The 15,904-nt window shown below is 32.9% G+C and overlaps 2 protein-coding genes across 2 annotated transcripts in view; both read right to left on the bottom strand.

Moving 5' to 3' along the window:
• LOC104869126 (small ubiquitin-related modifier 1-like) overlaps nt 1–1,587 on the bottom strand; it is a 10,392-nt gene extending 8,805 nt beyond the window's left edge. The window contains exon 1 of the mRNA XM_010634211.3: nt 1,132–1,587. Coding sequence (XP_010632513.2) covers nt 1,132–1,528 — 397 coding nt within the window. The 5' untranslated portion in view covers nt 1,529–1,587. The remainder of the gene's footprint in view (nt 1–1,131) is intronic.
• The window catches only part of Macrod2 (mono-ADP ribosylhydrolase 2), a 1,911,462-nt gene that overhangs the window by 1,226,951 nt on the left and 668,607 nt on the right, over nt 1–15,904 (bottom strand). The window lies entirely within an intron of this gene.

Genomic DNA, 15,904 nt, shown 5'->3' on the forward strand with positions numbered 1-15,904 from the left:
AAAAAAAGATATTTTCCTCTCACTCTTTCCTTAGTTTACATGCAACTTTGGTACAGTATCTGCTTTATCTACAAGTAACTGCTATTTGTAGTTAATATAGGCAATATTTTATGAGATCACCTCACATATTTTAGTATCTTTTCTCTCTTTCTTTTTATATGTGTATAAAAAAAAAAAATTAAAAAAAAAAAAAAAGATATTTTCTTCTCACTCTTTCCTTAGTTTACATGCAACTTTGGTACAGTATCTGCTTTATCTACAAGTAACTGCTATTTGTAGTTAATATAGGCAATATTTTATGAGATCACCTCACATATTTTAGTATCTTTTCTCTCTGTTTCTTTTTATATGTGGACTTTTCTTCTAAAATCATTCTTCTTGGAGTATGTTTAGAAATTCCTCTAGTAAGTTGCCTGGTGTTTTCTAAATTTTTATTTTCTTGAAAGGTATCTTATTTTACTCTCATTCTTTCATTTTTTTGTTGTATACACGTTTGCATGTGTAACTTTATTAATTGCTAATGAAAATTAGAACTTTTCTGGGATATTCTGAGAAGATTTTTTTTAAATCTTAAATTGCTTTCTCTTCAGTGAAGCCATCCTTGGAGTTAGTCACTATTCTCACCATTTCTGTTATCTTGACTCCAAAGCTGATCTTCCTCTTCTTTTGGTCCAGACCCTCAGATTTTAAGCTTCAAGTTAAGGAAAGGTAATTTTTCCACAGTTTGGTCCTCTGAAAAACTTCCATCTCCCACTGCAAGTCATGGTCCAGGAGTGAAGCAATCACAAACTGGAAGTTCTGGGCCAATTGGAAAGTCATCTGAACAATCACATTGGTCGGTCTTACTACTACAAGGCTGAAAATGCGCAGTCCTGAAAAATTCGGCCTCTCTGTGCACTCATGTAATTTTTAAAAAGGAGAGGACAATATGAAGGAGGCTAAAGTTTGACCACCAAAAATCAGCATAATGAAAACAATGATGAATAATGAGCACTAGAATTCAAATTACCAGATGTTTTAAAAATACGGGGTGCCCGTTTTCATTTCTATTTTGAACACCACATTAAAATTTTTTTTTTAAAAATAAAAAAGGATTGAGGGAAAAGAAAAAAATAAAAGGAACATTTAAACTGTTGAACGACCCCATTTGTTCCTGATAAACTTCAATCACATCTTCTTCCTCCATTCCCAGTTTTTCTGGAGTATGATTATCAGCAATGCTCTGACCTTCAAAGAGAAACCTGAGTGAATTCATTGGAACTCCCTCTCTTTGACAGTATGATACTTTAAGTTTTTTGAGATGTGTTGTCACTTTCACTTTGAAGTGAATCTCACTGCTAACCTGTCCAATGACTTTAAGTTTAATGTATTTGTCTTCCTTCTCATCCCCCACGTCCTCTGTTGAAGGTTTTGCCTCCTGCTCAGACATAGTAATGGAGGTTTCCCCCAGGTCTCCACAGCACATTAGCCTCGGGGCAATAGGACCTTGCTCACTCCAGTACAATCCCATCTCACTGTTCACACTCATTCTTGAAAGACAGTTTCATTGGATGTATAAATCTAGTTTGAAAGTAACTGTCCAGTATTCCGAAACTTTTATTCTAATGTTTTCCATCTTTCACTGATGCTATAAGAAAGTTCTACATCTAATGGTAGCTGTTCATCAAAATTGTCCATCTGTGGTTCTTTTAAGATTTTATTCTTATCTTCGGAGTTATATGGTTGGGCTTCAGTGTATCTAGTTGTATGTTTCCTTCTGTTTATCTGGCTTGGGATTTGTTAATGTTCCTGAATCTAAAGGTTTATATCTTTCATCAATTCTGTTGTTTTATTTTCAAATATCAGCCTCCTCCTTTTTTCATATTTCCTCTTTTCTGAATACCAGCTAGATGTATGTTGATCTGCTCACCATAACCCCCACATCTTTTAACATGGTCCCTATATTTTCCATTTATTGCCCTTTTATTCTGTAATTTATCGTCTTTCTGTTATAGTTCTTAATTGTTCAAACCAAGTAGTGCTTTTCAATTTATTATTCTAATTACTAATCTCTTCATTTAAAAGTAATTTAACTATATTTGATAGTTTGTAATCCCTTAATAGTATTTAATTCATTTTTATTTTTAGTAACTACAATAAAAATACTTATTACATGCTTACCTGATAAATCTAATACTTTTCTTCTATCTTTATTGCTTTGTTGATCCTAGACCATCATGGTTTCCTTAGACATTTAGTTATTAATCATACTGGGTATGTAGCCATTTTAAGTTTATCGATAAAATCATTTGGAATTCGTACTGATTGTATGTACCTCTAACAAGGACTTTCATTTGCTTCTGTGAGTCATCTAAAAATAATTTAAATGTTTAGCTTGGGGATTTTAAGCTGGTAAGTAGTATAAATGTCTACTGTCAATTCTTCCATCTTTTATGGGCTTTTGTTCTTATCCCCCACATAGATAGCAAGAATTTCCCAGGATAAAGGAGTTCAATTTGCTTTTGCATGTCCAGATCCCTCTGCTCACTTAGCCATTTGACTTATGGGATTTCCTTATTTTTGAGCCAGCTTGATCATATACTTCAAATAGTTATAAAAGATACTAGATAAAATATTTACTCCTTGTAGTGAGTGATAGCAATACTTTCAATATGCTGGTCAGCCATATAATAAGCAATGAGTGTTATTAGTTTAAATTGCTGGAGTATGGTTTTAGGGAAATTCTATTACTAGGGCATATATTTTATTTGTAATAATGTAGAGTATCCACATACTTTGTTAAATTCAGACTGATAGTTCAAATTCACATGATTTTATAACGTATCAATTACTCTTACATCATTTATTTTAAAGATATGAAGGCAATAATAGCACTACATGCAAGTAAAAGGTTGTTTCATTTTCATTAGAAAATCCTAAGGAGCAAAAATCATCGGAATTTCATCTACATGGCAACTTAACACAATCAAATGACTAGATTAAAATATAACCTAAGTATTTTGAGCTTTTTAGAAGTTACTTTATCTATCATAATGCTTGTTTTATTGTTTCTCTGATGAAAATAATGGTAGAGATTATTTATACATTAATTTAATGCTTATATTTAACTTATGTGTAGGGTATTCCTGGTACCAAAAACAAAACAAAACAAAACAAAACTTATGTGTAGAGTAATCTGAGGTGATGGAGCTTTTAATAATATACCAATTTATTTCTCATGTTTACTTTTTGCATTTTTCTACTCTCCTATGCGACATTTCAAAACCACAAATGAAACTTTTAACTGATTTTTAAAATTAAATACAACTTCATAAAACAGAAATAACTGTGTTGGTCAAAATCTTGATTGAACTTATTTTCAGTCTACATTAATTCAAAGACACCTGAAGCTTACTTCTTGCTGCATCTGACATGAACATTAATAATGAAATAGCTTCTCAAATTCGGTAAGCTTTCCTAATAGAATCCAGTTGAAGATATTAAAAGAGATGCTTGGCTGTTAAATCTTCCACCCTGCGCTATCATATATGATATACAAAATTGCATATCTCAAGAACAAAATAAAAATAAAATAAAAGGACAGTTCAAATAGGAAGCACTTAAGCCAGTTTATTTTCCATGTACTTTTCCCAAAAGAATGTTTAAATTATAAGATCTCTGCCTTAATTCATTTGCTTACAGTTCTATTCAATTATAAATTAACACTCTAAAAAACAAATTGCTACATCTGCTAGTGATTAGAAGTACAGTAATATACTACAAGTAATTTTAAATTATCTGAATACTTCATTTTCTTTCCATTTGAAACAAAAACAAAAACTGAAACCAAACATACATATGTACAAAATCTGGTGCTAACATTTGTGACATATGAGTTTGACATTTTAAATAAGAAAAGAAATACTGGAGTGTAATTTCTTTTGTGCTTCTACTTTAACATACATATAAGTAGAAATAGAATTTTGGAGCCAACAAGTACCTCCTGTTTTTGAAATTCATGGGCTCTAAAAGGTTTGCCCCATAGTCTTCAAACTCCTTCCAGTGAGATTTAAAATAGTCACCAGTATGAAGTGGCACAGGGGAAGTAACTAGCATATCTAAGAGCTAAGTGAGCCAGGGAAGTCCTTCCACTTAGGGAAGGGTCAGAAGAAGTCCTACATGTTTAAAATGTAACAACAATACACAAGCATTCACAAAAGGGCAAAAATCACATTGTCAATGAATTGTATATTAGAATTTATGAAAACTAGTCACTTTAAATCATACCAAAAGGACTTTTTTTCAATTATACATAATACTGGTGGTAACTCTTTTTTTTTTAACCACTGGAAAAATGGTTTTTAAACTGAATTTAAAACAAAAGTACCTGGCTTGTGTGACTTATCCAAGCCAGTGACAAGATGTAACTCAAATGCTGCCAAATAAGCTGTGTAACAGAATAGTTTGAGGAGAATGGACATGAGGCAGAATGCCTGGGTTTGAATCTCACTTTGGCACTTATGCCACCTCAGCAATATTCCTTTTAAGGCATCCTTGTGCATTGCATTCTCTACAAAATATCCCAAGTCACATTTTTAAAAATATTAATCAAGTAAATACATGTTTTTCTCTAAACCTTTCAGTATGTTCCAAAGAAATAATAACAGTCACATTCCTCAGTATCTGTGGGGAATTGATTCCAGATTCTCACAGATACCAAAATTCAAAATGTTTAAATTGATTATATAAAAAATGTAGTATATGTATATAACCTAAATTAGCTCATATAAATTCTAAAACATCTCTGGATTACATTTAACATCTAATACAATGCAAAAACTATGTAAATAGTTGGCATATAATATAGGGAATGATAACACAAAAGAAAAGTCTATGTATTCAGCACAGAGGCATTTTTTCTGGCTTTTTTTTTTTTTTTTTTTTTTTTTTTTTTTTGTACTGGGGATTGAACTCAGGCCCTTGTGCTTGCAAGGCAGGCAACAGAGCCACTGAGCCAAATCCCCAGCCCATTTCTGACTATTTTTGATCCAAAATTGGGTGAATCCATAGATGTGGAACTCACAGACATCAAAGGCTACTTAAATTGTAGTGTTTTCAGGATTCAATGAGCTAATTTCATAATGTGCTTAGGGCAGTGATTTAGTAAGCACTAAATACGCATTTAACTATTTCCTTTATGTCAGAAAGAGGAGGAAATCAGATCAGCTGTGAATAAACCTGAATCTTGGTCTCAGTATTGCTACTGTCTCAGATAAAAAGATTAAGAGAAATTCAGTTTCACCTGTGACACTAATCATTTCACTCACCTCCCACGAGTTATCAAGTGATTTTATGCATATAAGGGGTCTTTAAAAACAAAGTACAACTTTCTATCTGAGAGATAAGCACTGAATTTCAAGGTACTGTATGATATGAATTCTTATTATAAAATTTCAAAATATAAAATGCCAAGTTTATGTATATTTACCTTCATATTTAATGATGTAACATTTAATGGTATCCTTACCACTTGAAGAACATGCCTTAAAATGCATCTCTACATCAATAATATAAGGGGAATTATTCAGCTATTTGTTAGTATGTCCCATTAGTTTGTCACATTTTTTGGTATGATTATTAATGAAGAATTTTTTAATTCTCTCTTGTTTCTATAATTCAACTTTATTGACTATAATATCTTTTGTTTTCTCTACTATTCAGTGCAGAAACAAAATGGTAGGAATAACCAAAAAAGGAACCTAACAGAAACAAACAACTAATGTCAGGTCTCAGCATTTGTTCTACTACGAGCTGTGGTATCTTGCCCCTAGCATCTGAAACCCCCATATGGTATTTCTCTTGGTCCAAACAGAGCAATTCTAATGGGCCAATGAGTTGATATCCCCAGTGAACTTTCAGCTAATGACATTGGAGGATAAATCAACTAATTTTCTCAGTTTTGGGGTGGTATAACTCTGAGGTGTGTTCAATACCATTTCCCAGAAATCACTAGCAGGACTGAACTCCAGTTTTCCATAACGGAAAGAGCCCATGCTTTCTTGGTCTTCTTTGTTGATCTCTCTTCTGCTTCATTTCTAAATGTTCATGCACTGGGAGCTAATCCTGAAAAAAGCTCTTTTTCCATCTTCCTTCATTCACTGCCTAGATGATCTCATCCATTTCAAGTTTTTATGTAATAATGACTAAAATTTCATTTTCAGCCTTGGATTATCTACTAACTCCACACCCACATTTTCAAGTGCTCTTTACATCCTCACCTAGATGTTAATAAGGCCCAGGAAGAACTATTAGTGGCTTTTCCAAAACCTGCCTCTCCTTCATCTTCATACTTCAGGAAGTACTATCACCATCCATCAGTTGTTCAAGCCAAAACCCTAGAAATCATTCTTCCTTCCTCCAATATTCCACTCCTACACTGAATCCTTTAGCAAGTCTTAGTGACTTTACCTCCAAAATATGCTCTGAAACTTTCTGTTTGTCTCCGCCTCTAATCCTACCACCTTCATATAAGACACTGCATCTTCTCATCTAGCTATTGCAATAGACTCCTACTAAGACTTCCTTGTACACTGCATTTTTCACAGAATACCCCAAATCACATTTTAAAAATATTAACTAAGCCTAGATATGTTTTTTTGTAAACCTTCCAGGGGCCCCCTGTCACACTTAGAATAAAATTAAAGCTCCTTTACCTGGCTTACAGGATCTAATTCTTCTTATCAAATGATGAGAACTGACATTAATCATTTGTTCCTGTTATGTTCCTTGCTTGATTGTCCCTAATCATTTTACACACATACTTTTTAAAATTAGTATTTCTGTACTGTTCATATGATTTTCTACTTAGGTCATGGAACTCAAGTCACAATTGCCTTTTTTTCAGGTTTCTTAAGTATAGCAAACTCACTCTAGCTGCAGAGCTGTTACTATATCTGCTTTCTTTGCTTGAATGTTCCTTTGAGATTTTTGTGTGGGCACTTCCTTCTTATCCAAATGTCTTCTTATCAAAATGTACCCTCTTCAGAAAAGACTTTATAAACTGTCCAGCCTAAAATAATGCCAAGTGTTATTTGATCAGTGATTGTCACTGATTTTGTGCTTATTTATTCACATATCTTATCTTCCTCCCAGTTGTAGTCAAGAATGGGAATTTTGTCTTATAGAGTTTATCTAGCACTTAAGAGTTGGAATTTTGTTTTATGAAGCTAACCTAGCACTTTGAAATAAACCAACACACATGAAATCTTTAATAAATTGCACTGAGTAAAATAAATTATGAACTAATTTCATCTCCATTTTGAAGATGAGGAAACTGAGCATGCAGGTAGTTACATAATTTGCTCATAGGCAGAGACTGATTCTCCATTTGATTTACTTTGAACTCATCATTTTAACCACTTTATTAAACTTCCTGGACATCTGAGATATAAGGCAATATAAATTGCAAATAATGAACAAACTGTGACAATAAACTTGTCATCTTGACTGGATTGAGACTCCTACAATGGTGTCTATATCATACAGTGGGCACTGTGTTCATAAGTGAATTAATCCACTGATGTTCATAGTTGAAAATGTTGTTAGGAGGTAGGGCCCACCTAGAGGTGGGGCACTGGAGGTGTGCCTTTGAAGGATATCACTTGCTGCTTTTCTTCAACTGTACCCTGCTTCTTGGCCATCATGAAGTAAGCCTGTTTTCCACATACACCTGGGGCTCTACTAGGATGCTCTGCTTGTCTATCATAATCTGCCTTACCTCAGACCCAGAGCAATGGAACCACCTTCCCATGATTAAATCTTCTGAAGCCATAAGCTAAAAAAACTCTGTTTCTCTTTTAAATTGTATGGGCATCTTACTCCAACAATGGGAAAATTAACTAATATAATAACCTTTATCTAAGAACATAGTTCACCCATTTCTACACAGTATATTTTTAAAAGACTCAACATATTTGAATAATTTTGAAGCTTATTAAAGAATTTATAGCCATTAAAAATTAATCTTAATTTTAATGCTGTGTAGGTACATCAAGAAGAAATCAAAACAAAGCTATCTGAGTTCTCATCTTCTATACAGAATAGGAGTTATCCAACAGTTTAAACAATAGGACGCAATTTCAGATTTTCCTCATAAGAAAATGAAAAGATTCCATATTACAATGGAATGTAACTTGTCTCACATGGAAACCAATAAAAGAGTGGTCATATAATGTTTCTTTTTCTGAGAATAAAACTGCATTTAACTCATAAGCATGAAATTTGGAGTCAGAATCACAATGGCCCAAAGACCAAAATACATGAAATGCCATATTTTTTTTTCTGATAAGTTGAATAGGACCAAAATAGAATAATTGTAAAACTGTGCTACCAAAAGTGTATGAGAAAACTCAGCTGAACATAACAAGAAGGCCATAGATATTTAATGCAAAGCCTTCTAACATTATTTGGTATGTTTTCTAGTAAGACTACGCATGCTGGATGACAAATTCAAGCCAAGCTTTCTAAGAAGCAATATATGTAAACACCTCAAAGAAAAAATCTAAAGCATAAAGAAATATCAAATCTTATGTAAGAGGAGGTAAATATATTTTAAATAATAATAAAGAAATTTTATCTTTCCTGCATATTCCAAAGTAGTAAATGAAAATGGCACAAAAACACATTGTATTAACACAATATCTCCTTTTTTCCCCTTTCCTAGTGCCCTCATTTCCATAGAAAAGAGTTGTAAAATGCCATGATACAAAACGATGGATAAGAAGACATTAATAAATATAAATAATGTTCCAGATAAGAAACTGAGGCTCAGCTATTATAGTTGAACTCAAGGCCTCTGGTTAAAAGATGAGCAGTCTTTTTATCTTACCAAACAAGTAATACATAGATAGCACAAAGATACTTATTTTGTATTTGTGCTTGAATGGCAGGATCCATAGAGTGCTCTAAATTTGAAGATAAGCCACTTTAAAAATTATAAAATCTTGAGAATTAGAAGGGAATTGTGTGAGTTACACTTTTATCCTACAAGGTGGCCATACAAGATATTACTCCACCAAATATGGCAGCCATTGTTAAAGACTTAAGTCAGCTTAATATAAGGAGAGAATCATGTCTTAAATGATCTCAGATTCTTAATAGTATAATTTTATCTGACATGAATATTACTTATCTTTGCTTTGAAAAAGATAAAATCAAATATTATCACTCAAAGACAGGGCTATACAGAAAGACAAGAAAAGAACTGGCATCAGCAAATTAATTTGCTTGAGATGTATAACGATCATGAGCTCTACAGTCTGACTGACAGCAACACTAGGGAGAATGACAAAAGTGAGGAGGGAAAATGTTTCCTGTGTGTAATTTCTGCATGGTCATTTCACATAGCTGTCAAGAAATTATTTATCATTTATATACTGAAGCTATTTCTATCACCTTTGCTCCAAGGAAATAGAGTTTAGGTAAAAGATTATATTCATATAATATAAAACTTCATTTGAACTTGGAAGCATGCAAGTATATGGTTTTCAGAGTATTTTTTAGAATTTTATTGGGCTTCTTTGTTTCACTACATTAAGACTTAATGTGGCTATAAGAAAAGGCTTCAAATTCTACTTGAACATATATTTTAAAAGTCTGGTTGATGAACACATACAAAAGCTAGACATAGGCTGTTGTATATGTGCTGAGTACCTACTTTGTTTAAAGCACAGAAAACACAAGTGATGTAATACTAGCTGCAGACATTTCCCAATCTGTTTATTATTATTAGACACACACATGGAAAAAGATAAACTAGGCCTTCTGTCAATTATTAGAGGCAATATATTAACTGAGGAAAAATTGATTAATTTTAGTTGAAATCAAAATAAACTTTGGGCAGAAGATATTTGTTTTGATTCTAAAGGGGATGAGGAAAATACAGAAAGCAAAAAGTGTTCGGTCTTTGTGCCACATGCTGTGTTAGAAACCTAACCTATATTGTCAGAATAAATCCCCTAATAATACTACCATAGGAAAAGTGATATTTCCACATTCATTCCTGGAAGCATTTTACTTTGATTCTAAAACCAGGGGAAACCCAACCAAGAAAGAGAACTACAGGCCAATCTTCCTATTGAACATAGATGCAAAAATCCTCAATAAGATACTGGAAAACAGGATACAGAGGGTCATCAAGAAGATCATACACCCTGACCAAGTCAGAGTTATCCCAGGCATGCAAGGATGGTTCAATATATATATATATATCAATAAACGTAATACACTATATTAACAGAGTCAAGGACAATAACCATACAATCATCTCAATAGATGCAGAAAAAGCATTCAACAAAATTCAGCATCTGCTCGTGACAAAAACCCTGAAGAAAACTGAAATAGATGGTCTTTATCTCAACTTGATAAAGGCTACATATGAAAAACCAACAACGAACATCATACTCAATGGTCAAGCAATGAAAATCTTCATGCTAAAATCAGGAACAAGACAAGGATGTCCAATAACACCACTCCTGTTCAAAATAGTTCTGGAAATATTAGCCATAGCAATTAGACAAGAGAAAGAAATAAAAGCAATAAAAATAGAAAAGGAAGAAGTTAAATTGTCATTATTTGCTGATGATATGATACTCTACATAGAAGACACAAAAAGCTCTGCCAAAAGACTTCTTGACTTAATTGACAGATTCAGTAAAGTAGCTGGATACAAGTTAAACAGTGAGAAATCAATAGCCTTATTGTACACAAATCACTGAGAGTGAATTGAGGGAAAAAAAATCCCTTTCACATTAGCATAAAAAAGAAATATCATGGAATCTAACAAAGGAATGAATGACCTCAACATTGAGAACTACAACACTGTGAAGAGAGAGATGGGAGAGGATATAAGAAATGGAAAGTCATCCCTTGTTCCTGAGTAGGAAGAATCAATATAGTAAAAATGGCCATACTTCCAAAACTATATACAGATTCAATGCAAGCCCTATTGAAATTCTAACAGTATATTTCACAGAACTTAAGAAAACAATCCAAAAATTAATTAGGAACCAGAAGAGACCTAGAATAGCAAAAGTAATTCTAGGCAACAGAGATATCACATTCCCCAATTTGAAACTATACTACAAAGCCACTGTGATAAACACAGAATGGTAGTGACAAAGAAACAGACCTGAGGATCAGTGAAACAGATAAGAAGATGCAAAAACAACTCCTGACTTAATCAGCTGCCATATCTTTGACAAAGGAGACAATCATCATCATTGGAGGAAAGATAGCCTCTTTAACAAATGGTGTTGGAAAAATTGGATTTCAACTTGCCAAAGATTAAAACTAGAACTATATCTTTCACCATGCACTAAACTAAAATCCAAGTGGATAAAGACATAAATATTAAAATAGAAACACTAAACTTGCTGGAAGATAAGTTGGGTAGAACTCTTGAAGACATTGCATAGGAAAAGACTTTATGAACAAATTCTGCATAGCACAGGAACTAGCATAAAGAATCAACAGATTGGGTTCTCTTCTTATTAAAAAGTTTCTTCACTACCAGAGAAATCATAATCAGAGCTAAGACAATACACCATGTGGGAAAATACTTTTACCAGGTTTTCCTCAGATAAAGGTCCAACCTAGAATATATAAGGTCCTACCTAGAATATATAAAGAACTTTAAAAAATCAGATCCCCAAATATAAAGACCCAATTCAAAAATAGGCATCTGAAATGAGCAGACATTTCTCAGACAAAGAATTAAAGGAAGCAAATAAACATATGAAAAAATCAACATCATTAGCCATTCGAGAGATGCAGATAAAAAAATAGTAAGATTCCATCTCACCCCATAAAGAATGGCTGCTATCAAGAAATTAACCAATACCAAATGCTGGCAGGGTGGTGGGGAGAAAGGAACCCTTCTTCATTGTTGGTGGGAGTGCAGACTGGTGCAACCACTGTGGAAATCAATATGGAAATACCTCAAACAACTAGGATTAGAAGTCCCACTTGACCCACCTATTCCTCTGCTGGGTATCTTCCCAAAAGAATTAATAGAATCATACCACTGCAATATATGCTCACCCATGTTTATAGTGGCACAGTTTGCAACAGCTAAAATTTGGAAACAGCCCAATTGCCCATCAACTGGAGACTGGATAAAGAAGATGTGTTTTTTTAATAAAATGGAGTACTACTCAGCCATAAAGCTTGAGAAACTAGAGATATTTATAGCTTAAGTGGATGCACATTGAAGCCATATTCTTAAGTGAAATTAATAAGTCACACATGTAAATACCAAATAGTTTCTCTGGTGTGAAAAACTAAAAGTAAGTAAGGATCAAAATATATAATTTATATTGTGTAATAGGAAGAAAAGGTTTAAAAGAAGTGTATCTTCCTTCTTCTTTCCCTCTTTATTACAAACACATTGGCTAGTACCACTCACATGCAGAATGGGTTTTTTTTCTTCAGTAAACCCATAATCCACACCCAGAACTCAAGCCCACCTATGAATCCATGATGCTTTGGGAGAAATCATCTAGATATAAGTCCTAACATCACCCCATTAATGTGGCTACTTTTAGGCTAAATTAAGCAGTGTAATCAAAGGCCTGTTTTGTACTTCTATAGTCAGACTTCAGCCAAATCCAGAAGAAAAATCAATCTTTATATCTATTTATTCCTTCAAAACAAAAGAGACCCATGGTAAAGTCTTGATCTGAGCTCATTACCCAGAGCTAAGTCTAGCCACCTGTAGATGCATGAAAAATAAGTATTCATTTTATGCTATTCAATTATTGTGGTGTTTTTTACATGGTATTATTATGACAATAATTGGTTGATACATCTTTACAAGAGTTAGGAACTGAGCCCAGAGGGGAGGGATAATTTGCCCATGGTTTCATAGTGAGTGAGGGGGAAAACCTTGGTTTAGATTTCTAATCTGTCACAATGCTAGGTCTGTGTTTTTTCTATCATGCTGATCCTAAAGAGAGGATGGGGATTAGAGAAGCCATTCTAATTTCAGGGCAAACTAAAGAAGGAAGCCATGGATATGAGATAGAAAGATCTAACTCAGTTGAAATTTTCCTAGGTGGCATGATGACTCATACAATTGGGACCATAACTTTGATTTAAATTTATCATGAATATTGGGTTTAGGATTTTCAGCTTCATTTTAAGGACATGAACTGCCCTCAAAATATTTTAAATAAAGAAGATTGAGGTATGACAGTTCAAGAACTCTCATGTAATTTTATGATTCACAAGATCACACAGTTTTTTGCAGTAATCTAGGTGGGAAAGTAATAGGTAATAGACAATTAGTTTTCATCTTTAAGCTAAGATTAATTGTCCCTATAGAACTGAAAGATTTACTTTTATTTTAATTATGTCTAGATTGGTCTAAATGTAAATCACTCCTTCAGTTTTAGCTTTCAATTTACATCAACATATTTTTCTTCTAATATTTACCAATTCATTATGTGTGTATATAGATGCATCCAGTTATTTGTTAATGTGGTTAAAAGGTAAGTTGGGTGATGTTTGAGGGATGAATCAGGCTAAAAACATAAATCCACTGACTTTAGGCTAAACACTAACTAAAGAAGGAAATGACTATGATACGATGAGTATATGAATTCAAACATCGAATTACTCATGATGACTATCCAGTGTCCTGGTTATTTAAAGACCTTTTCCAAGGCATTTATGCTAAGGCTTAAGAAGAAGAAATACATATATTTAGTTTACCTACTTCTTTTAACAAAAAGTACTTGTTTATTCAAAGCACACCTAAGTATGAAATACTAATTGAAATGATTCGAATTGTTATTTATTCTACAGATCCATTAGGTACACACAACACATAAATGTAGTTTTTGCTGAGACCCAAGATTATAAAATATCAAATTATTACTTTTATTTCATAAAGATCACTATATTTGAGAAAAGTATTAACAATATGAGGTTTTTCCTTTGCAAAATATCCTGTATTATATTGTATGCAATTGAATTCCAAAAAAGTTTTCTGCAAAGAAGACCATATAAGAAATTATAAAATTACAATGACAAGAAGAATAGGGCTGCCCACATATCCTTCCAGCTCCCTCTCCCATCCATGGAATTTCTTTTTCTATCATTCTTTCTCCCCTCCATCGGAGGACTAACAGACTTGGCAGCATACTGTAGGAGGTCAGAGTCACTGTCTTTAGAACAATTTTAGAAACCTGACCTGCATGATTTGAATTAATCACCTAGTAATGCTACCATAGGCCTCAAATTAGAAATAATATAAAATATAATTTTCAATTAATATCCACCTATAATACAGATCTCCCTTTCTTTTTCTTAGACATACTGCATTTCTAGGAATTTGTAAAGTCTTAAGGTTTTTTTTTTTTTCATTTTTTAAGAGACTCATTTTTAGAATAGTGATTGATTGAATTTGTCACTGATTTGTTATTAATATTGTACAATGGATGAGTATGAACATCTCAAAAATTAGAAAACTTTTAGCCATTAGGCTCTCCATGTTTGCAAAATTCCTATTTCCTATTTCCTTTTATCTAATTCCTGAAAGAAATATAGTGGAAAAAGGGATTGTGTGAAAGAATCAAAAAATAGAAATTAAAGATATTTAAATTAAATGAAGCCTATGGAAAGAATTAGGAGAAAAAAAGGACTCAAGTGAAACTTTTAAGTGGACAAAAGTACTATAGAGTTTATTTTTCTTTTGTGACATGTAGTAAATATTTAAATTCAAGCATTAAATAGCTATATACATTCTTAAAATATAAAATTTACAACAGGACAGGCATAAGAAGCTATCACTTGCTATTTATTTATGTTTTTAATTATTGCAAACAAGGTAAGGAGAATGAATAAACTGGGATAAGCTTACACTAGAAGTGAACTTTTTTTTCTGCAGACTAATTGTATTCTCAGCAACATTACTTATTTTATTTTTCTATGGAAAGTCTATGGAAAATTGTTTTTAAACAAATTTTATTTCTATCAATTATTTCTTAAAATTTGAGCATTAAGGAGAGCTGTTTAAGGTTATCCTAGTTTTCTGATTACTGGAGTTCTTAAACAAGGTTTCTCATCCATGTAACCATGACTTTTGTTGATCAGGAACTGGGTCCCAATTAATCACAAGGGCTAAGGCCACATATTTGGCTCCTTCCATCAGCCCCAATAGTATAGTCAGATTGTGTCTGAGTGCAGTTTCTGCACCACTAGAGAGAGGGAAAAAGCTAATGACTTCTTTCTGCCTATGGACCAACTTTACTTTTAGTTTCACAGCCTTAACACCTATATTAAAATCACATGAAGCACATTGTTTTCCTCAATATTTTATTTTCATGTTATACAACATATACTTACAGATATATTTGTGTTTTCTTTTCTTTTTAAAGTTACTCCTTTTACTTTATCACTTCTTTTTCCCCTGGCTATAACTAGCATAGGTTGACTGAATAGTCATTCCCAATAGGTCAAGTGCATGATAACACCCTCACCCTCACCTTTAGCTTTCCAGCAACCAAGCAAGTACCTAAAAACCACCCTAGATGTTACAGGGGCTGAAGGGTCAGTTCCATTACCTCCTTCCAAAACTTCCTCACCTCCCTAAATCCTCACTTCCTTATTCCCTTTTTGGTCATCTTAAGACTTGAGGGAAATGAAAAATAAACCTCCTTGCAAAAGATTTGGCACTCCTCACTTCATGAATAAGGTTGTTTGGAAATGTTAAGCAAAAAAGAAACCACATAAAACCTATTGAAAATAGCAATCGGCTAAGAACTTGGAGATTAAAAAGTAAAGTATTGGATTTTATAACTTTTCTAAATGATTAGTTTTACTTTAAGAATTAATATTTCAGGTATTTTTTTAAGAAAGAAAATTT

This window comes from Fukomys damarensis, unplaced genomic scaffold, assembly GCF_012274545.1.
Source record: "Fukomys damarensis isolate Sample0158 unplaced genomic scaffold, DMR_v1.0_HiC HiC_scaffold_7, whole genome shotgun sequence".
Lineage (NCBI taxonomy): Eukaryota > Metazoa > Chordata > Mammalia > Rodentia > Bathyergidae > Fukomys > Fukomys damarensis.